The sequence below is a fragment of the Equus asinus genome, chromosome 20 (assembly GCF_041296235.1).
Source record: "Equus asinus isolate D_3611 breed Donkey chromosome 20, EquAss-T2T_v2, whole genome shotgun sequence".
Taxonomy (NCBI): Eukaryota; Metazoa; Chordata; class Mammalia; order Perissodactyla; family Equidae; genus Equus; species Equus asinus.
The window spans coordinates 99,905,481-99,929,494 of NC_091809.1; the positions used below are offsets into that span (position 1 = coordinate 99,905,481).

General features: G+C 39.7%; 1 protein-coding gene across 2 annotated transcripts; it reads left to right on the top strand.

Moving 5' to 3' along the window:
* Positions 1–462: 462 nt before the first annotated feature.
* Positions 463–13,742, top strand: C20H11orf58 (chromosome 20 C11orf58 homolog). Of its 2 annotated transcripts, none has more exons than XM_014847847.3 (5): positions 463–715; positions 6,142–6,225; positions 8,920–8,980; positions 10,818–10,927; positions 11,680–13,742. In XM_014847847.3, the coding sequence occupies exons 1-5, from the start codon at positions 653–655 to the stop codon at positions 11,908–11,910; spliced, it is 549 nt and encodes a 182-aa protein (XP_014703333.1). In that variant the 5' UTR covers positions 463–652; the 3' UTR covers positions 11,911–13,742. The 2 variants fall into 2 exon arrangements, with proteins under 2 accessions (XP_014703333.1, XP_070347336.1); XM_070491235.1 differs by having other exon boundaries at positions 700–919.
* Positions 13,743–24,014: the final 10,272 nt, after the last annotated feature.

Genomic DNA, 24,014 nt, shown 5'->3' on the forward strand with positions numbered 1-24,014 from the left:
AACCGGCAAAATATTCATCAGAATCTTCCAGAAAGCAACACCGCCGGTCATCTAGAAATCCCCTACCAGCAATAGGGACCACCAGGGTGGAAACGGTAGAAGCCATTTTTTTTTTTTAGTTTTTGTCTTGAGGGGAAGTACCTGTGAGGATTCAGTAAGCCTCAAACATTACATTTAAACCTAGGTGCTTAACCATGACAGATGCATTTGCCTAAGGGGCAGCGTCTCACAGGGAAATGCCAAAACTCAGTCTAAGCCTCTTCATGGGGCGACGAAGCTTTCACCTAACGCTCACCGCCATAACCATCCGCGGGAAAGCTCCCTCCACTAGCCGAAGAAGGCGGAGCCTCAGAGGGCACTCCCGCCACACCCCGCGAGCTGCGCCGCTGGGCTTGCTGGGAATTGTAGTTTTAGACATCCATCCATCTCTTTTGTTCAGGCCAGTATGAAGAGAGCCAGAAAACTACAATTCCCAGAGTGCTCCGGAGTGGCGAGGGGCCGCAGCGGTGACGACTGTGGCGGAGAAGGCCCGGAGGCGCTCTGCGTTCTGGAGTGGCGGTACTTGGGCTAGTGGCAGATAGCAGGGTGCTGGCGCCGCGACTGAGGAGAACGGCGAGTCGGTTCGGCGTTTCGCATCGGGGTCCCCGCAACGATGAGTGCTGCCAGGGAGTCCCATCCGCACGGGGTGAAGCGTTCCGCCTCCCCAGACGACGATGTAAATAACAATGGCGGCGTGGATAAGGGTTGAGGCCTACTGAAGGTTGGGGTAGGCCGGGAGGGGTGGATGTAGAAGGAAAAGCGCCTGAGGCCCGGACGGGGAGGGCCGAGGGGGAGGATCTACAAGAATGGGAAATGTCTCCTTTCTGTAATTAGGGTCGGAAGGTTTGAAGAGGCCCACATGCGAAGACCAGAGACCTGCGTAAGCGTGGGGGGGGCGGGGGGCCGCGGATCGAGGAAGGAAATCCAGAATGGTCGAGAAGTGAAAGGGCTTAGTGAGGGAATCACGTTTGCCTCTTTGGGGGCTGATGAAGGTTTTTTTGTCGGGCCTTTCTACTCAGGGTAGAGGGGGCAAGACCCTCCCTGTTTTAGACTTAAAATGCTCCTGTCACAATGTCAAGATGTTCGTGCATATTTGGACGGATTTTCCGGCCGAAATTATTTTGGCAATGTGCTGTTAGGAGTAAACCGAGAACAGTATTGAACGGAAAAATTGTACCGGCGGAATATTTTGGTAGTGGCGCATGGTGGTGAGGTCTAAGACGTTGAGACCTAGAAGCCCATTTTGGTGTCAAGTACCTCCCTTCCCTCTCCGCCCTCCCAAGTTTGTCAGTTTAAATAGCAAATCATTCATTCCTTCAAATCCATTAAATATTTACTGCTTTGCCAGGTGTTGGGAATTCAAAGATGAATAAGGATAGTGCTTATCCTAGCCTTTTTGTGTGTTTGTCCTCGCTCCTAGCGCAAAGTCATGGAGACTGCAGTAACCAGTAACTGGTCCTTCACACGATGGATAACTGCCGTGGGAACGTTGATGGGAAAATTTTCTGGAGGGGGCATGGAGAGGTCACTTTAAGGATAATGAAGGGACGACATCTAGCTTTATTTCGGTTACTGTTTAAAGCACTATCAATTTCTGAACATGTAGAATTCTTCGTTTTCTATAGTGCAGTTCCATACCTTTCATAATACTTTACTTTGTTAACCATAAAAGCCGCACTGGCTACTACGAGTGCATCAGTTGTAGCAAATGAGATGAGGTTAAGACCCACCCCTTTTGAGTGAGTGGTGGGGTTAGGTCCGGAATGGTAAGGCTCCTTAAAGAAATTGATTTTAGCTTTGCAGAAAAATTAGTAATCAGTAAAGATTTGAGGATGAACAGTTATATAGTGAGATTTATTCATGTCCTCTGTTCCTCCCTACAACTGGCTTTTATATCTTTTCTGTTAATATGGTCATTGTCGGGCATTTATCTAGGCTTTTGAGTGACCTGGGTGTCATTTAAAAGCTGTTGCATTGTTTTCCTCCTGGTATTTAACTGTGACTTGACTTCTAGAATGTCAGGCATGTATTTTGCTAGACTCAGAGAAATAAGCTTTTTAGCTTGATGGAAAACTGTTGGTGATAGTAGATAATTTAACAAAGTTGTTAAAAGAAGTTAATTCTCTACAGCTTCTGATGGAATCAGTTTAAGCTAGGTGACCTTTAAGACTTTTTTCCAGTCTTATAAGCATTCTCTTTGAAGGAGATGGTTATAGTTGCCATTCAGGATTAGGGCCTAGGACCTTCACACACTATGTAAAAATGATTATGTTACTAATTTTATCTTATAGTACAATACAGTAACCTGTTCCTTAATAGTGCTTTTTTTAAGTCAGTTTCTTTCATATGAATTGTATTTTTGTTGGTAATTGGGAGTTATCTTTAAGTACTTGTTTTTAAAATATTTTTTAAATTATATATTTACGAAAATTTTAAATATATTTTACATAAAAATAAATATATATAAAATATATCTTTATATAAATATATATATTTTTTTTTTTTGGTGAGGAATATTGTCCCTGAGCTAACATCTGTTGCCAATCTTCCTTTTTTTGCTTGAGGAAGATTATTGCTTAGCTCACATCTCTGCTAGTTTTCCTCTATTTTGTATGTGGGATGCCATCATAGCATGGCTTGATGAGCAGTGTGTAGGTCCATGCTCAGGATCCGAACCTGTGAACCCCAGGCTGCCAAAGGACAGCGTGTGAACTTAACCACTATGCCGCCAGGCCAGCCCCTAAAATATGTTTTTAAAATATACATCCAAATTGTAGAAAATCAACTAATTATAATATGTAGTTGATCGACAGTTTCTAATGAACATCCATTGAATGTAAAAGATAATCGAAGTTTTCTTTGCCCACTGACCTCACGTGTTAAATGGGGGTAACAGAATATTTTAAAAGATAGTAAAAGTAGATGGTAAATCACGGAATCCAACTCAAGGAAAATGCTGACAGTGTTAGAAGTAAATTCTCAGCATTACCACATTATGTATTGAGGAGGTAAATTGATTGCAGTTCCATAATAAAGGGTATTAAGGATGAAGACAACTTAAAAATGGTTTCATTGGTTTGATTGGAGTGGAGAAGTGAAAGCTGTCTTTTAGGGAATAGGAGGAGTGGGGAGGTTAATTTTAGTAACTGGTGGAAGACCTCTGAGAATGTATCAGGCACCCATGTGCTTTTCAGAATGCAGCTCTTGACAAAGGTACTTGCCGTTGTATACTAAGGTCTTTGAAAGGAAGAACCAGAAGGACTTCATGACTGAAGAAAACATTGGGATTAGAAATTGTAAAGGAAAGGTTATTTATGTAAAGATCTTGAAGATATTTGCAATTTTAATAGAGAGTTTGGGAAAATTTTGGTTTTTAGGCAATTGCTTTATTTTTAACTGTAGCGTATATATTTTTATAACTATAGTTGATAAACTGCTTTTGCATACTGTCTCATTTGATCATGTACAGTATGATGTGGGAAAAGCAGAGGACTTAAAGCCAGAGGATCGAAGCAAGTCGCTTAGCCTCTTTGCCTCAGTGTACTTATTTATTAAATGGTCTCTTGAGAGACTGTAAGTGAAAAGTGATTTGTAAGTTGTAAAACATTATGCAAGTCTTAGGTGGTGTTATTCTTAAGACAGTCTTTTAAAGAAGCCTATGTAGATAAGGAATTAAAACTGAGAAGTTAAATCCCAGGTCCAGGCTCACAGAGAGAAAGGAATTTAGTGAGAATCAGAACTTACGCTTCATTAGTACTTCAGTTTTTATTTTTTTAACTATATTGAGGCAAAAAAAGTTAGGAGCTAAATTGGTCTATGAAAAGATTATGAGCTGTTAGTGGAAAGAAGTAGAGATTTGGAACTTATGTAGCTGAAAGGAAAGCATGAAAGCTTCTAAGCCCGTCGCTAAACGTCATTTAGAAGAACAGTAAGTGGATGTCCACTGTGGTACAAATACTTTAACTCTCATATGTCCAGGAGAAATGGTCATCAGTTTCTTTTATATTCTATTAGTCTTTTACAAATAATTTTCAGAAGTAAGAATAAAGGGACAATGAAAAACAGCTTTATAGAATTTTAATATGAATTTAACCATAGCAAACCAAATTTCTCTTCCACATTTTCCTGACAGATATACCCAAAATGATTAGCATCCTCTGAATACAGCTAACTGCTTATCAGTTGTCATGTGTGAAACTGGAACATATAATTTCAGATTTCAAATCTGTTTCTAATAGATTTTAGCTTTACTCTAGTTCTTGCATTTGCATCATCAAAATAAAATACTTGAAGAATTTTTTGAAACCTTTGCGCATAATTTTGTGTTGAAAAAGGAGGTTGTCTGCTCCATAATTGCAAAACATTTTCATTTTTAGGTTATAAACTCAATTAGAATGATCAGTAATCCATCGAATGTTTTCATTTCTACATTCCTTCTGGTCACCTTTGTATACACACCTGGCTTCAGCATTTGTCCACTTACAAACCATATCAAGTAAACTTTGGTGTACAAATATCATAAAAGAGGAAATGAAACAGTCACATCTTTTTAGAAAAACAAAATACTCCAGGATCTTATTACAAAATGTTGCAAGATGAAGTCCTTCCTGTTGAATGACTCCCTAGATGAGAGTACCATATTTCTTTTTTGTCCTTTTTTATTTTCTTTGTCTCATTGATGCCTGGTTTGGAGAAAAGTTATCTAGTATTTTATCATCCAAAGACTCATAGTCTAAGATTTTTGCATATATAATTAATTTTGCCATCATCATTAGTTTAGAGTACACTACCTGTTATTTTGCATTCACCACCTTATTCGTCTAATAATTGTGATATGCCTTCTGTCAGTTTTCAATTCTGAATTCTCAGCTGTGTCCAAAGAAAGCTAGAAGCATACAACAGAGAGGTGATATCTTCTTGAAAGATGATGCAGTGCTTCAGACAACATCATGAGAAAACTCTTCTACCATTTTTCTAATTTCTTATTTTAGTAATGTTTAGCATAGTTGGAAATAATTGATGAATTACAATGAAATCTTACATTTCTTTGAAGATATAGGGAATTATAATGAAGTAATTCTTAACGTTTGTTTCAAGATATAGAGAAAAATATCTCTAGGATGCTATAATAATCTTAGACTTATAAGAGGGTTCAATAGACCCATTTGATAATTATAAGATAGAATGAGTTTTATTCTGTTCTTTAAAAAAAACTAATTTTCAAAAAAAAAAAATTAATTTTCGGGGCCAGCCCAGTGGCGCAGCGGTTAAGTTCGCACATTCCGCTTCTCGGCTGCCCGGGTTTTGCCACTTCAGATCCCGGGTGGGGACATGGCACCGCTTGGCACACCATGCTGTGGTAGGTGTCCCACATATAAAGTAGAGGAAGGTGGGTACGGATGTTAGCTCTGGGCTAATCTTCCTCAAAAAAAAGCCAAACAAAAAAAAATTAATTTTCTCTTTGTTCTTTGGAAGACCTGTAAGAAAGAATAAAAGTCATTAACATATTGATCCTTACAAGTAACTAGAAAGGCTCAAAAAAGAACGTGAAAAACAAAAACTGGGTCCAGTAGACTCTGATGTTATATTGTCTTTTTGAATATCTTTAAAGCCAGAGCTTTTTAACTTCAGCTTACAACTGGCAGCCATCAGGGTTCAAAGTACTAGGTGCCCTAGGGCCCTGCAGGCTCCAGGGCAGTAGGTCTCAAAGTGTGTTCCCCCGACATCAGCAGCAGCATCACTTAGGAGTTTGTTAGAAATGAAATCCTCAGGCCCCACCCCAGCCCTACTGAATCTCAAACTCTTGGGGTGGAACCTAGCAGACTGTGTTTTAACAAGCCCTCCAGGTGATTCTGTTAGGTGGAAACTTTTGAGAACCGGAGCTCTGGCTGCAAAAGAACCAAAGGCTTCTGCCTTGAGGTAACAGAAAGAGAGTATGTTTTAATTCAAATATGATGCGTGTACTTAACTTCCTAAGTAAGAATGAGCCCCGTTTATTATTAAAACTGACAGGAAAAAAACTTGAGATTTATTGGTAGCCTTTAAGTTTTTTAATATTTATTATGCAAAGAAAAAAAAATAATTGGCTAATTTGTTTTCCAGCTTGGATCTAGCAATTGGGAGGCAGCAGACTTAGGTAATGAAGAAAGAAAACAAAAGTTCTTGAGACTCATGGGAGCTGGAAAGGTGAGCATCAGACAGTATATGTTTTTATTTTTTCTGTGGAAATAAGGCCTTTTTTGTATGTTAATTGAGAAGGACTGAATACACTTGGATCCCATTTTCCTGTTCTGCATGATTACTTTAGGCTTTGAGAAATAGAGCCGACCTAACCGAGCACTTAAAATGTATACTATTTCTGAGCCACTTCTAGGATTCCGAGTGCCTCTGAGCAGTAAGGTTTAAAGACTATATAGAGAAAAACAGTTTGGTTTGAGGAGGCTCCTATGGAAGAAAGAAGATGTGAAAGTTTATGATTTGCCATCCATTAGCTTGATGATTTGATACAAGGTATTTCTGGGCAGACCACTGGATAGGTCTTTCATATTTTATAGCGCCTCCCAGCCCTTGAAATAGTAGGCAAGGGAATAGCCTTTATCAAAAACCTAATTTTAAAAGTGTTCATTATATTTTAAAATCCCTTTCAGTTTGATTAACAGAAGATATAGAAAATAGGTGCCAGGAAAACATCACCTATTGGAAAAAACCCTTCTTGTTCCTAGCAGTTCATTTTTACATGCAAATACAGTGATCTCTAGACATTTATTTTTTGCAAGCAAGTAAATTTACTTTCCTAACATTGTCCCAGTAGTCTTCCTACAAACCTAATGTGGAAGAAATAGGAAAACTTTCTTCTCTTATAAGCTCCTTAAAATGAAATTCTGCTCTTTGTCTTTTGTTATTCATATGGGAATGCATTCATGCATTTTCCCAACAATTATTGACCATCTCCTACATGCCAGGCACTGTACTAGGTCCTTGGGGTCACGTAGATCAGTAACGCATGTTTGGAGCTATCGTGTAATGGAGGAAACCAGATAGTACAATATAGAATTATAATTGCTCTGAAAGAGCTACCCACATAGTGCTGTGGAATCAATAGACAAGGGTAGTTAACTCCAGCTTAGGAGCACAAGGAAGCTTCCCAGAAATAGAATTGATCTGAATCTGAAAGGATGAGTTAGCCAGACCAGAGCGCTGGGGTTGAGGGTAGGGAAAGAGCATGGAAAACATTAAGACCTATACAAAGGAAGCATTTGTATAATATCTCATTAATCCAGATTTCTCCATAATTTGCAATTTGTTACAGAAAGTAGTCTGAAGTTTCTCTTGGTTCATGCAAATAAAAGATTTGCTAAGGATATATAAAGTAAGTAAGAGTTTATGGGGCATGCTTAATCTAGTAGAATGAAAACTCTTTTAAGTACTTAGGAAGAACACCCTAACATAAAATGTATCAGATTTAGCTACCAGTAGTCAATTATATCTCAGTAAAACTGGGAGGAAAAAACCAGATTGAATGATTTAAAAAAAAAAATTGGCTATCAATAAATGGGCTGTTCAACATACGTTAAATTCTTTGCAATATTGTCATGTTAAAATAACTTGATGCCATTATGTATGTTCACATCTTGTTAATAAGATGTTTTCTGTGATCTAAAGAAGCAGCATATTGAATCACTGATGTGCTTGTGTGTTAATGGCATCTAAGGCAATAAGCATTAATGCTTGAAGCTTTTCAGTAGTGTCATCTTTGGGAATGGAGAATGTGTCTGTCATCGTTTCAAAATAGGAAGATTTGTTATTTACTGTATCTTCACAGATGATTGGTTAAGATTGCTTTGCAAAGTCACATTTAATCTCACCTTCACTCTGTTTTAGTGAACAGTTTATTTCATTACCTTACATAGCTGAATATAAACCACAGAGTGGATTGCACCTAAGTTGAGAGTACTATTATATAGCCTGATAATTGGTAATGAGTCAGATTTATTTTTATATTTTATAGAACTAGATTCTTTTAAGTTCTATTCTTTTTGACAGTTTGAGATTGGGTGTTCATTGTGGTCATAGAAATGAGCTAGCTATTTGTGATGTTGTAAATACTAATTATTTTCATTTTTTATATTTTGAAGATCTATCACTTTGTTCATGTAATTCTATTATTTCATTTTGTCTAGCTAAATAATCTCATTTGCTTTCTCTCCATGAGATATGTCTGAGGCATCAGAAAGAGAAAGTGGGAAAGTTAAAGCAACTCATTTCACAAGCGTTTTAAGAAAATGTTTAGATTGACTCAGTTTTCTTTTTTTTTTTTAAGATTGGCCCTGAGCTAACATCTGTTGCCAAGCTTCTGTTTTTTTCTCTTCTTCTCCCCAAAGCACCCCAGTACATAGTTGTATCTTCTAGTTTGAGTGCCTCTGGTTGTGTCGTGTGGGATGCCACCTCAGCATGGCTTGATGAGCAGTGCCGTATCCTCGCCCAGGATCAGAACCAGTGAAACCCTGGGCCACTAAAGTGGAGTGTGCGGACTTAACCTCTCGGCCACGGGGCTGGCCCAGACTCCATTTTCTGGTTATCTATCCATCCCATTTAAAATTCCAACTTGATTTCTACGTACTCTTTACCCCCTTCCTCTGCTCTGCGTTTGTTTTAATGGCACTTACTACCTTCTAACATACTATACTTACTGATTTTTTTCCCCCTCCACATCCCTACCCTTGCTAGAATATAAGTTCCGTAAAGACAGGGATCTTAATTTAGTCCTTTTTCATCACTGTATCCCAGAAGTCTGGAACAGTGTCAGGCACATAGTAGATACTCAATGATTGTATTAAATTAGTGGTCTCAAATTCTAATACATTTTCTGCCTTCTTATAGAAAGAACATACTGGTCGTCTTGTTATAGGAGATCACAAATCAACATCTCACTTCCGAACAGGTAAGAAAGTAAAATATAATTAAAGTGGAGGTGCTAAATTTGAAGTATGAAATATTTGTAAATATTTCGGGATATTCTAACTTCTGTGTATAGTTGTGTTGATTAAAATATTAGAATTGGAAATGTATATAATAGATATAAGCATGTAATTAGTATATGCTTTGATTTTTAAAAGATTTGGGAGGGGCCAGCCCCATGGCTGAGTGGTTAAGTTCACGCACTCTGCTCCGGCGGCCCAGGGTTTCGCCAGTTGAATCCTGGGCACAGACATGGCACCACTCATCAAGCCACACTGAGGCAGCATCCCACATGCCACAACTAGAAGAACCCACAACTAAAATACACAATTATATACCGGGGAGCTTTGGGAGAAAAAGGAAAAAATAAAATCTTTAAAAAAAAAAAAAAAGATTTGAGAGTATACATCAATGTAATATTCTGCCAAGGCACTGACCTTTTCTTGTCTTCATTTTTACTGATTCGCAATATGTATTTTAATTGTAGTGAGGCTTTAATGCCTCATCTTGCCAACTGTAGTATGTATAAAATTGATCTTTTTAGTTTTATAAGTTATTTAGTAAACAGTGTTTTAGTTGGCATATTATACTGGTTTTTAGTTTATTCACTGAGTTTTACTTTGAAATCTTTGAAGAATATAAACTCATTGCAAAGCCTGAATAAATTAACTCTTTCTTTTAATTTTAGGGGAAAAAACTTACTAAATAAAAACTGGAAATGAATTTGAATTTGGATTTGAATTCAGTCTGCTCAGAAGTGAAGTTTTCTACTATTTAAAATTGACATTATTAACAACAGGGCATAATGACCTAGATATATTTAACAAAACTTTTAATTACTTCAATTAACTTTATACTGACCTAGAATATGTAGCATATTTTAGAAATTAATAGGTCTTTTATTTTTCTGGTGTTAAGCAGTTATTTCAAACTGATTTGCATTGCTACAAAATCAAAGAGTTCCTGAGCTTTGTAGAATGGAAATATATTTCACTGCTGCATTTACTTTTTTAAACTGGGGCCTTTATGAGTACAAATAATGCTAAGCATACCATTTGTGTTTAAAAAGTGAAATTTCTTTTATATTTACAAATTAAAATGTCAAGCACAGAAAGCTTCAGTGGTATTGGTACTATTCCAGTTCTTGAGAGGTAAGTTCATGGGGATTGTTTAGTATTCTGCTTCATAACTTATATTCGACAGAATAGATAAAAAAATATATATCAAATGTGTGATAAATAGGTTTATGTTGTTTTAGTAAACTGATATGCAAAGAAAGGCATAAAGGAGATTCATTACAGGGTCATTTTATATAGCTATTCTCTGAACAGAATGTCACACCTTTTCATTATTTCTGTTTAAAGACAGAAGCTTTTGTTTGTTGGAGGGTTTTTTTGTATGTGACTAGGAGAAAGCTTTCATTTTCAAGAGAAACAGTTTATTAGACTATAAATAAGCTAAAAGAAATAATGTTCAAAGTTATTGGTAATTCATATTTATAATGTCTTCAGGGAGTTCTGAGACTTATGGCTGGTTTGAATTATCACATGGAAAAATAGAAGTTCTTCACCTTTTATAAATACTTTTGTAGTCCAGAAGGTTGGTTACTAAAGAAGTAATTAGAAATACAGTCTTCAGTTATATTGTGTCTGTTAGGTAACTACTCGTGGTATAGAAACCCATCCACAAAATTCGTTGTAAAATTAGTCACAGAGAAATCAGCCCTGAATATAATAGCATCTGTATTATGGGTTGTTTTGTGTAATCACATATTTTTATTAATTTGACTGAAACATAACCAAAGTACACTGGACATGCAGGGGAAGAAGACAAGAAAATTAATGAAGAACTGGAGTCTCAGTATCAGCAAAGTATGGACAGTAAATTATCAGGAAGATATCGACGACATTGTGGACTTGGCTTCAGTGAGGTAGTAATTAATGTATTTTCATTAAGCGGGAAGATGATCGATTTCCAATTTGATGTCCTTTATACATGTTAGATTACTCTAGCAATCAAGAATCCTGTATAAAAAGCTTTCTTTATACGGTTACTTAAAATGTTTTTATATACCCAACTAGATCTTTGTAGATGGAGATATTTTTGAGTTTTATAAATATATTTTCTGATAGAAACTTTTTGTAAATTCTGCTTAGATAATCATTAGGGCACGTCTTAAATAGGCATGAACAACATACTAATAACTTAGATGAAATATTTCATGTAAAAACTGGTTAAGGAGAGTTCTCAGTTGTTTCCTAAGTCATCTCTTACCGTATTATAACTACTGGTTAATTACTCCAAAGTAAAGTAATATGTAAAACATTGATAACTGTTTTCCACATTTCATGGACCAGTGGTTAACTTGCCTTATTTACTTTAAGAAATATTGTTTCTTTCAGGAAGATATAATACATTGTTTTCAGACTAGGGGGAGAGGGGACAGGTGAGTGGTCTTTAGAGCCCTTTCTTAAAACAAAATCCTACTCAAGTCCCAGTGTATAAAACACAGGAAGATGCCTGAGTCCTCGGCCCTTCCCTTGGCAGCCTCTAATCATAATAGTCATTGATTTAATGGCTAGAGTGGGCTGTTTTAAGACTGTGGCAAAAATGAGGGTCTTTCCCAGTTTTTGTACTGGTTAATTGTATTTATTTTAAGAGCCTGTTGATTGATGTTCCCAGGTGGAAGATCATGATGGAGAAGGTGATGTGGCTGGAGATGATGATGATGATGATGATTCACCTGACCCTGAAAGTCCAGATGACTCTGAAAGTGACTCAGAGTCAGAGAAAGAAGAATCTGCTGAAGAACTCCAAGCTACTGAGCACCCTGATGAAGTGGAGGATCCCAAAAGCAAAAAAGATGCAAAAAGCAACTATAAAATGATGTTTGTTAAATCCAGTGGTTCATAACTCGCAAACACTTAGTCTTTGTATTAAAAGTAAGCCTTATTGTTAGAATGCACAGTGGAGGACTGCTTGTAGAGCACAGACCTTTGTATTATAATTTTTAAAAAGGCTCTTTTAAATAATTACAAAGAGTGTTTGCTTTCAGATGCCATGGGTTACACTTTTATGGGCATGACTATAACCATTTTTGTAAAGAGTGAGAGTTGTATAAAATAAGAAATAAATACAGTACTCAATTTCCTTTCATATTAGCATCATCAAACAATCTCACCTTTTTACCCCTTTAAATACAGTTATGGGGGAGATACTATTTTTTGTTTGTAGTAGCTGTTTCATCTCTTTGTTCCTTCATACTTTTCTCTTATAAAAAGTTTATCTGATACTGTGATGTGTTCATGAAAAATACTTTTATTATACTTTGTTATAGTAGAACTATTCATCATGGATATTTCTGCTGCCAATAACAATCTAAAGTAACATTGGCAAAAGATTTAGGTACTTAGTTTACTCTTAACTGATTCAGCTGTCCTCTTTTGGACCAAAGCAACATGAGAGCAAATACTTTTCCCACTTGGTAGCATGGAGTTGAAACTCTTATACATTTGGAATGTTATGATCCCAAGCAGTCTTGATAGCATTTGAATTACATTGTATGTTAGGTTTTTGATAAAATTTGGCCAATTTTTACAGAAGAAATTATTTCTCTGATCATTTGGTCCTATCTATTTAGGAATATGTAAAACTGGATTTTTTTTTTTTTAAGGTAATGTGTGACCAAAGTTAATTTTCTTCCTAAGGCCTAAATAAAGAGAAAGCAGTTTCCCATATTTGGTTGTCCTACCTTTATCCTCATTATCTAAAAATGAGGAGTAGGCTTTTTGAACAAGAAGTTGAAACAAGTTCTCTTCATTTTATCCCAGTGCTGTTATCTTGATTATCTAATTACTAAAGAGTAGTAGTGCTTTCTGATTTTATTGCTGCTTCTGTTGGAGTGAGATTAGAATCATCTGACTGCCGTTTTGGGTTGATTGTACAGCAGATTAACACAGACTGCATTATGGCCTAGTCAAGGAGCTTTGAGTAAATGGGTCCAAAATAACGTTCTAAGTAACATGTTCAAAGGCTTGAGTCAAACCTGTTTGTTTACTGAACTATTATATATCTAGATACTTAAGTATGTGTTTGATGTGTTTGATTTTTATTTATTCCTATGTCATTTTGAAATTTAGAATGTGTTAGAGGAGTATAGCAACTAGAACAGGTGATTCCTGGTTTATGCAATCCATCCTGAAATATTTTTCATATATCAAACTCCAAATGTTTGTTTTTAAATTGTTTTTTCTTATTTCTCGCATTGCTTTATAATAGGTGCTACCCTATATGGTAAAATACTGAGTCAATGGGTAGTGGACAGGATGTATGATATTTAACAAATACTTGGTTTAAACAAGTTTGGCTTTATTCAACAAATTTCAGTTTGGCCACTGACTTTTAAATAGTCTGTAGGGTTGCTTATTACAACTAACAAGTAGGAACTGAAGACTGAATTATGTTTAAGAATGGAAGAGGGAGAGACCAGAATTATGTTTTTAGAAGTATTTTCATCAATTTATTGTTTAAATATGGTGGGTTGTTTTTAAGTCTTGGTTCTTATATGTAAATAGAAGAGCCGCCTTCTAAAATAACTACACTGGTAGACCTTTTTTCTTCATCTCCAAATAGAGAAATCCTCATTCCAATTAATTCATATATTATTGGACATTAACATAATTCAAGATTGGAATAAATTTAGGTCTGTTGGTCCATGTGGCCTGGTGTCCCAGCACCACATTAAACATTGTGGGTGTCTTTTAAGCATGAACATTGGGTTTTTGGGGTTTTTTTCCTTGTCAAATTGGGGAAGGGGGGACATTAAAAGAAGACGGATGCCATGCCATCTTGATATCCCTACTAAAAAAGTACCGGGTGGGAAAATACAAATTATCTTTATGCAGTGAAACAACTATTCAGTGGAGAATTTAATGGCACCTTTTCTCTATCACTGGTAATTTCTTACCTGAAATACACTCCTTCCAAGTGAGTAATGGAACTGAACCCCTGTGTGTAAGTGGTCACTGGTGTCGACCAGGTTGTTGGTATTTCTTCAGATTTACTCAAATGTGACCTTTCTGCTCTCAAAATTCTGCTTAATCAGAACAATCACTTCAAACTTTCTTCTGTACCTTCAGTTCTCCCAGAATTGAATTTAAAAAAACTACTCCAGTTTTAATAACTTGTTTCTATTACTGTCTCTACTTCCTCACTGCCCACCCCTCCTCAATCCACTGCAGCATGGCTTCTACCCAATTTTGATAGAACTGCATTGAAAACTACTTTAACCAAATCAGTGATTCTTCCTAAAATGTATTTTTCAGTTCATTCCTTGCTTGACTGTTAGCAGCACTTGGCATTGTAAACCAGTAGTCTTCAAATGAATATACACTTCTCGGGTACCTGAAGGGGTTCAACAGAATTAGTTTCCTGACCCTGTACTTCCATATGCACATTCAGGGTCTCCCTGAAAACGACTCCTTTCTTGCACAAGAGGAAAGCAAAGCAATACCTCTCAGCCATGCAGGTTTGCCTCACTGTGATTTAATTATATCCCAGGAAGTAATGTCTCATGGCTTCAAACAAAGGGACAATTGGAAACCTTGGTGTTGAGGCCTAAATGACTCCTTTTGCAAGTCTACCCATTTCCAATTAGATGCCCTCGATGAAATTGGCAGAGAACTAAAGTCAGCTGATAGATTTATTAGAAATACATTTTGATGAAAGATCACTGTGATATTTGGCCCAAATTGCAAGAGTTCAGAGGATTGAATCAGATTTATAAAACCTATTACTTTTTTCATGCAAGCAAGGTTTCTCAATGCTTGTTTCTGTAAAAACAGAAAATTTTCTCCTTTAGGACTTTGAATTGTGTGTGTGTTGCATTTCCTATCTCCATGTCATTTTCAGTTTAATCCCTGTTTTCTGTTCCCCTTAGGATTTGAGCACTGTATACTCTTATTCCAATTTTATATTCATTTTAATGATTATTTTGTAATTTTTTTCCTGAGTTCTGCCAGCTCGTCTCACTCTTGTTTCATCATATCTTGTATTTCTGATGTCTACTCATTTTATAGAGATGAATCTTCCATTAAGATATTAAGGTCATGAAATGTTTAATCATACTTTTCAACTATTTTGAGACAGTATTTCCTGGTGAATGTTCTTCATCTGCCATTTATTTTTCTTTATCCTTTTCTATTTTAATATCCTTATACAAAGCCTGTGCTAGTTTTTTATTGATTGATCAACTGCAGATATTTACTGAGCACATACTTTGTGCTAAGCACTGTTCTAGCCACTGGGAGCACAGCAGTGAACTGAGTCAGTCCCTGGAGGGAAGACACAATAAATATATATCAGATGTGATCAGTATTAAGAAAACAGGGTAAAGGGATGCAATGAAACAAACAATAAGCTAGGAGCAGCAGAGGGTTGTGAGATGAGTTCAGAGAGAGAGCAGGAATAAGATCTTTAAAGCCATGATATGAACTTTGGATTTTATTCTGAGGAAAATAAGACATTAGAGAGTTTTCTACTAGAGTGACATGATCTAATATAGTTAAGTGGCTGTTTTTGGGGAAAAAAAAACTCAGGGAGTCAACGGTGAAAATCGAGAACACAGTTATGAAATTATTACAATATTCTAGGTGAGCACAGGGACTTGGACTAGGGTGGCAGTGGTGGAGATAATGAGAAGTAGACTCTGGATGTGTTAGAGCCAACAGTATTTGCCAAAAAATTGGATGGAGCATGTGAGAGAGGAGTCAAGAATGAACTTTTGGAAGAATGGAATTTCCATTTACCTAGATAGGGAAAACTGGTGACTCATCTTTAAATGAAGTTCTTCTTAGGTCTTTGTAGGATTTTCACGTTGGGGAGGGGTCAAGCTCGTAGAAATTTTTTTTCATGATCCGTAGTTATATGTGTGAACCTCACTATAGGCCTGTTCACATTGCAGGGTCTCTCTTCCCTTCCTGCCACTCCAACAGACTGGTCCTGCAAACAGCCTCACCTTACAGAAGACACTTTAGCTAGGTTTCTCAGATTCTGCAGAGGCAGGCAGCCCCCTGTACTCTCCTTTGATGTTCACTACTTTTTCAACTCTCACCCATTTTAGAGTTGAATTTCAAGTGTCTCCTGGTTTTGTTAAGCTGTAGTTTGCACTTCCTTTTCTTATTCTTGTTGCTTCGGGGTGATTTCCAAGAGAAGAGAGATGACTTCACTCTTCTGTCTTGAAACTGGAAGTACACATTCACTTTTAATGTCCAAATTACTATGACTTGTTTGATTTCTGAACTTTAGCTCCCCACCCCACTCTTGGAAAGCATTCCACAGTTACTTCTAGCATGGGAAAAACCAAAGGAATATCTCACGAGGTATGGCCACCACAGTTACCAACACTGCCTTCCCTATTCTCTCCAACTCCCAGAACTTGTGCACTGCCCTCAAAGCTGCTTCAAGGAGCCCAACTCACACTACTGAAGAGGGTGCCTCTTGTGCTGTTGCCAGTACCAAGATGTTGCCTCCTAAGGCCGAGTTTCATATGGAGACATTTTGCCTGCCAGTCTTTTCAAATTATGTGAAGCCATTTCCTAAAGGATTGTTATATTAGAAACAAGATCAGTCCTGAAAACTGAGGCTCACAGTTAACGTAGTGAAAATGAAGCTTAGCTTTGAGCTTCCAAACAGCCAAAGCCAAGGGAAAACACACCCTTGTCCCTAGCTGAACTGGCGCTGTGCTTTCTTTTATAAAGCAGACTATTGGTATTAAGTTCCAAGTGGAACGTAGATGTGGGTCTTTCTTGTCCGAGTGTTCTCCTTAGACCAGTGGGTCTCAACCAGGAGGGATTTTGCCCCCCAGGGAACATTTGGCAATGTCGAGATATTTTTGTTTGTCACAACTGGGAGGTGCTACTGGTATGCGGTGGGTATGTAGGCCAGGGATGCTGCTAAACATCCGACAATGCACAGGACAGACCTCCACAACAAAGAATAATCTGGCCCCAAATATGAACAGTGTTGAGACAGAGAAACCTTACCCTTAGATCCAGGTAAGATGGGCTCCTGCCTTGGGGCCCATGCATTACAGGGCCCAGCTTATCACAAATACACACATATTTATCATGGAGCATGTGGGTCCTCTGTCACTCAGAGTCTGCCAATCACATAGTGCAGCCTATAACCTTAAATATTTAACTGTGTGACCAGGAAAATTCTCCACATCTTTTGCCCTTTGTCCTTGAAACAATAGGTGACTGTCTAAATTTCACGAAGTTTTGTGGGGTTTGCCACTGTTAACGTCAGAGATGGATACTGCTTCCAAGTACAGGAGAATTTGAGTGGCAAAACTGTTTCAGTAAGAGAAAGACTAATTGATTTGTCAAATCCTTCCCATGTGGCTATAATGGATTCTTGCATAATAAGATATTGTTTCCCAGGAGTGGGAAATAGAGTAAAAAGGGCCAGCATTCACATAATTGGAGGCCCTGAAAGAGAGTTGATAAAGTATGGGGAAAATCAATTTTTAAAGAGAAAAAGAATAACAAACTTCCCTAACTGACAAAACCTACCCACTCATAGATTTGAGATACATGAATCCCAAACTAGATGAAGACAAAATCGCATCTAGGCATATTAGAGTAAAAGTGCTGTGAACCAAATTCAAGAAGAAAAGTAAGTACAAGGGGGAAAAAAGACATATTATCTTTAAGAGTGCAAGAATAAGACAGTTGACTTCTCAACATAAATAAAAGCCAGAAGACAATGTAATGATATCTCCAAAGCACTAAAAAAAAAATAACCACCAACTTAGAAGCCTATACCCAGTGAAAATCATCTTCAAGAATAAAGGTAAAGGAATTTGTCCTGGCCAGTCCATGCAGGGCTTCTGATCACTGAGAGAAGGGAAGCACATGCAGCGAGTCCTACATTCAACCCAGATTTCTCCCTGAGGTCATTTTTCAACCACAGTACAGGAAACGAGCCCAAACAGAAGCGGCAGAATGGCTGGGTGGAAGAAACAGACTAGCATGCAGGACTGTCACGGAGATGGGATTTGCAGGGAAGAATATTGGAGACGGGTGCTAGAGAGCCTCCAGATCTATATAAAGACTCTCCCCTAGGTCCTTGGCTGACTCTCAAGCTGCACATGAACAGGGTGAGATGAGGGGAGTCCATTGAACAGCTGCTTGGAGACTAATAGCTACACAGCTGCTCAGGCTCTTAGCCACAGCTTTTGGGCCGGGCAACCCACTGTGAGGGGAAAAGTGGTACCAAACACTGACCTCACACTTCTTACCTTTCCTCCTTTCCTCTGGATCTTGGCTCCATAAATTCTCACAGCTTTGATAGCTCTCCAGTGCCCTCAAATTTTTTTTTTTTTAAATATTTTAGCCTCCTTTTCTATTTGTTCTCAGTGGGCAAGTTGGTTCAAAGCAAACTTGTCCACCATTGCTGTAAGCAGAATTCTTTTTTTCTATAAAGTATTTTGGAAATAAAGATTTAAAATCCTAAATAAATGGAGGAATATATCATGTTCATGGATTAGGACAATCAATACTGTAGAGATGCAATTCTCTAAAGTAATCTACATGCAATGCAGTCTCAATAGAAAAAACAAAAACAAAAAAACATCCAATTGAGGGTGGGGAGCTGAAACTTGCCAATTGGTTCTAAAATTGATAAGGAAATGCCAAAGACCAAAAATAGCCAAGACATTTGTGAAGAATAAGAACAAGATAGACACCTTGCTTTCTTGGGTATCAACACTTACTATGAACCTCCAGTAATTAACATAGTATGATATTGGCACAACAATAGACAAATAGACAATGGAATCGGAAAAAGAGCACAGAAATAGATTCACACATACACAGACACTTGATTATGACAAAGGCGGCACTGTACAACAGCAGGAGATGATAGATTCTTCACTAAGTTGGATATCTATATGGAAAAATGAAACCTGATGCCCACTTCACACCCTATTTAAAATTCAATTCCAGGGGCCAGCAAGGTGGCACAGCAGTTAAGTTTGCACACACTGCTTCGGCAGCCCGGGGTTCACTGGTTCGGATCCCAGTGTGGACCTATGCACCGCTTATCAAGCCATGCTGTGGCAGGCATCCCACATATAAAATAGAGGAAGAAGGGCAAAGATGTTAGCTCAGGGCTAATCTTCCTCAAAAAAAAAAAGAGATAAAATTCAATTCCAGATAGATTGTAGATCTGTGAAAAGCAAAACAATAACGCTCCTAGAAAATACCATAGGAGAACATTTTTATGACTTAATTACAGGAAGACTTTTTAACAAGATGCAACCCCACAAACCACAAAGAAAAAGATTTACAAACTTGGTTACTGTAAAGTAAGTAATGTCTATTAATTAAAAGACACTATGAATGTGAAAGCCAGAGTGGGAGAAGATATTTGCCCCACAGGTAGTTGATAAAAGGCTCTGTGTCAGATACCTCTTGTGGTCCACGTCCTCTTGGCCTCCGTTTCACTGTAGCTGTTATTGCTGCAGGATCTCATTTTAGCTACAACTCTCATTTGATGGCCCAGGGCTTCCTAGCTGCCCCAGTATGGGGTTCATATGGGAATCACTCACACATGTGGGGTCTGGAAATGAGAGGGACTTAACACCTCATCAGGGAACCCTTGGTCAATGGGGGCCCTTAGCTAGAAGAGAAATGCCCTTCTCTTTCATAGCTCCAGTGGATCATTTTCAGGTGCATTTTACAAGGCTCTTCAGAAGGGCCCGAGGAGACTGAGCCCAAGTTTCACACAACAGTGACTAACTTGTGAAGGCACCCTTCTACTGGTTTCCCTTCCTTTCCTTTCCACAAGTTCATTTCCCAAATAAACTCTCTGCCTGCAAGCCCTTGCCTCAGGCTCTGCTTTCTAGGAGTAACCCAGGCTAAGAGAAGCTTGTATGCAGAATCCCTACAAATCAACAAGGAAAAGACAAGAGTCTTGACTACTTCACAAAAGAGAAAATTCAAATGGTCAATGCACATTTGAAAAGATGCTCAACATCATTAATAATCAGGGAGATGCTAATCAAACCTACTTCATACTTATCAAAATGGCTAAAATTTTAAAAAACTAGTAAGATTTGAGTACCTTAATTATCTACTATTGTGTAATAAATTACCCCAAAACTTAGCTTAAAACAATAAACACTGGGCTGGCCCCATGGTGTAGTGGTAAAGTTTGGCATGCTCCCCTTTGGTGGCCCGGGTTTGTGGATTCAGATCCCGGGTGCGGACATACACCACTTGTTAGCCATGCTGTGGTGGCGACCCACATATAAAGTGGAGGAAGATCAGCACACATGTTAGCTCAGGACTAATCTTCCTCAGCAAAAAAACCAACAACGACAACAATAAATATTCATCTCACAGTTTCCATGAGTCATGAATCTGGGCTTAGCTGGGTGCCTCTGGCCTGGGGTTGTCTCACAAGGCTGTAATCAAGGTGTCAGCAAGGGCTGCAATCATCTTGGGGTTTGAACTGGGGGAGGACCCACTCCCAAGCTTACTCACGTGGCTGTTGCAGCTCCAGGTCCTTGCGGTCTATTGGTCAGAGATGTCAGTTCCTTGCTCCATGGGTCTCTCCATAAGTTAGCTCACAACATGGCTTCCCTCACAGTAAGCAAGTAAGAAAGCAAAGGAGGATGCCCAAGACAGAAGCCAGTCTTTTCGTAACCTCATGTTAGAAGTGATGCCCTGTTGTGTTCTGTCACATCCTATTCATTAGAAGCAAATTGCTAGCTCCAGCCCACACTTATGGAGAGGGGCTTACGCAAGTGCAGATACCACGAGGCCATCTCAGGCCATTGGGGGCCATCTCAGAGGCTGCTACCACAGCGAGGATGTGGAGCAACTCATATTCTGAGGGTGGGAGTACAAATTAGTACTACAACTTTGGCAAACAGTTTGGCATTTTCAGTCTAAGTTGAAGATATGCTTATCTTATGACCTAGCAACTCTACACCTGGGCATGTACGAAAGAAATACGAGTGCACTCGCACCGAGGGACACGTATAAAAATACTAAGAGCAGCATTATTTGTTACAGTTCCGAACTGGAAACGCCCAGGTGTCCTTCAACAGTAGAATGGATAAATAATTGCTGAATATTCCATCAGTGGGTACAACAGCAAAATCAGGGAAATACAGTGACAGGGATGAATATCATAAACACGTTTAGTGAAAAAAAGCCAGACACAAAGGAACGCATTCTTTATTATTCCATTCACACACATTTCAGAAAACAAAGCTGAGCTATAGTGTTTGGAGATGCCTGATTAGATAGGAAAACGATAAAGAAAAAGCAAGTAAGTAGTTACCACAAAAGTCAGGAGAGTGGTCATCCTTTATGGGAGAGGGAGGCCCTACTGAGCATGAGGGGCATGAGCAGGGCTTCCAGCATCCTGGCAAACTCCGAGTTCCTGGCTGAGGTGGTGGTTACACAGGTGTTTGTTTTCTGGTCATTTACTGAGCCGTACATTGTTATTTTGTGTACCTTCTATATGTATGCTACATTTCACCATACAGCAAGCTTTCACAAAGCTACACACGCACTCACGTCCTGTTATCCAGCCATGCAGGCCTAGCAGCGGGCCTGGCGCAGGGCAAGTGCTCAGAGTATGTGAGGCAGCATCCATTTTCAGGACTCCTTCAGGTGGGAAGTCCTGTCTGCCTCACCTCTTGACCGTGACAGGCACTGGAAAGAAACCCTGTCGTTTGCAGCAGGGTTTGGCCTGGACGGGGCTGAGGCGTCTCTCTCTGCGAGAGGGCCCGATTTTCTCCCACGGTCATGGCAGGAGGCAGGAGTGAGGGCCACAGGGCTGGCTGAGGGGACCTGGGGTCACTGACAGGGCGCTTCTGGAGCAGTGACTGGAGCTCAGCTCTCAGAGACAAGCTGCCTGCCCCGCATGACTTCAGCAGGGAAGGCTCGAAACCCTCTCTAACCACCTCCCCCGCAGAACTTCAATGAAAAGGTCAAGGGAATTTTCCTCTCCTTTAAATGGAACGAATCTTTCTTCGGCCCAGAAAGAATTATTTATCAGGTGTTCACGGCACTCGGCGCGCTTTTGCAGGGCCCAGCCTGCTCTGAGGCACAAGAGACAACTTTCCTCCTGGAAGCTCAGTTTATAGGACAACTTCAAAGCCCAGGTCCTCAGAGCAGGGCACGAGGCTCCAGTGTGGGAACTGACATCAAAGGGGCGTGCACAGGTGGATCTGATGTTGGGGCGGACAGCCGCAGGGCTGCAGGGGGGCCTCAGAGGACTCACCTGTCCTCAGCCCCTGGAGGGCTCAGGGAGGCACCTGGCAGTGGCACAGCCTTGGGAACGCCAACTTCAAAAGCCCCGGGCCGTTGCTTTCCTTGCTGCAGGCAACTGTCTAAAATGGCAGACAGATGGCGGAGGGCAGAAGACCGGGGCAGGGGGATAGCAGAGGACCCCCAAATCTGTTAATCCTGCCGATTCAGGGAAAGGAGACGGGGTTTAAAATGTGGAAGAACCACCTGGAGCCCTGCTGTTCACAAGGATTGTCCATGATCGTACAGCACGGTAAGCACTGGTTGAGCGCCCCCATGCCAGGGATGGTGCTTGAGGATGATGTCATTCGGCCCTCACAATCACCCACAGAAGTAGGTACCATTATTCCCATTTTTCAGAGGAGGAAACAGAAGTGGAGGCAGGTTCCGTGACCTGCCCAAGGTCAGAGCTAATAAGGTTGGCTTTGAATTCCACCCCCTCCCCCGCTCTTACCTACCACTCAGGGAACTTAGAAATAGGGCACAAGGGAAGCTCGCTGGGCCTAAAGTATGAAACAGTAACACAGAGCAGAGAGAGGCAAAGTCATCTGAAGAAGAGAGAAGGCTCCCTGGCCAGCAGGCCTTGACTTCTTTCATTCTCTCATTCATTCAACAAATTACTTAGCGCCTTCTTTGTGGCACATATTGTTCTGGGCACCAGGAATAATATAATGAACAAGACAATAAGCCTTGCTTTCATGAAGCGTATATTCTTGCGAAGTAGACAGGCAATGAACAAGTAAACAAATAGATTAAAGAATAAGATTGCGACGTGTACTAAGTGATTATAATTTAAATGCAGGTAAACGATAACTAATCTGTCTATTTTTTCTAGTGCTTCCAAAGGAGCTGGAAGCTGTACTTAGCATTTTCTATGTAATAACTCACTTAATCATCACGACAACTCCACTGAGGTAGTTGCTAATATAAATCTTTATTTTACAGGTGGGGAAACTGAGGCATAGAGAGGTTAAGTAGCTTGCCAAGGCCACAGGGCTGGCAAAATAGCACAACCAGGATTAGATTCCAGCAGCCTAGCTCCAGAGCCTGTGCTCGCTACCTCCTGACTGCCTCCTCTCCACGGTGTCAACCTACCAATAAGGGACTAGCCAGCCCTTGTCACATAGAAAGGGGGTACCTGAGGGGCCATGCCATCTTACTCTGTCCTGAGTGAGGATGCTCTTGTTCAGAAATGTGGGCACCAGGTCTGTGGGATGGGGGCATCCATCAGTGGAGACAGGACCTCAGGCTGGTGGTGCTCAGTGACACCAGGACTTTCCAAGGTTGCCCTGGTCCTGACACTGCCAGGCAGCCTTCCAAGGAAGGCCTGGCCTCTGGTGGTGGTGGAATGTCAGTGAACACTAGTAGGCTGGCAGTTGGGTTCACGCCCAATTTTCTCCACCTGTCCCCTGAGCCCAGTCAGTGTGATCATAGCCCTGAGAGACAGCCCCACTCTCAGTGCTGACAAATCTGGTTTCTGAGCCCCAAAATCTACAGACCAATGGCCAGGTCAAGTATAGCAAAGTAACGCCTCTCCGTGGGATCCCTAGGTCATGCTCGCTGTCAAGTCACAGCCATAGTGGCAGCTTCCATTCTCTGAGCACCTACTTCTCACTCGGCACTGTGCTAGGCACTCTCCCATGGGTCTCTTCACGCTCTCTGTGAGCTTGTCATTCTCACCAGAGACAA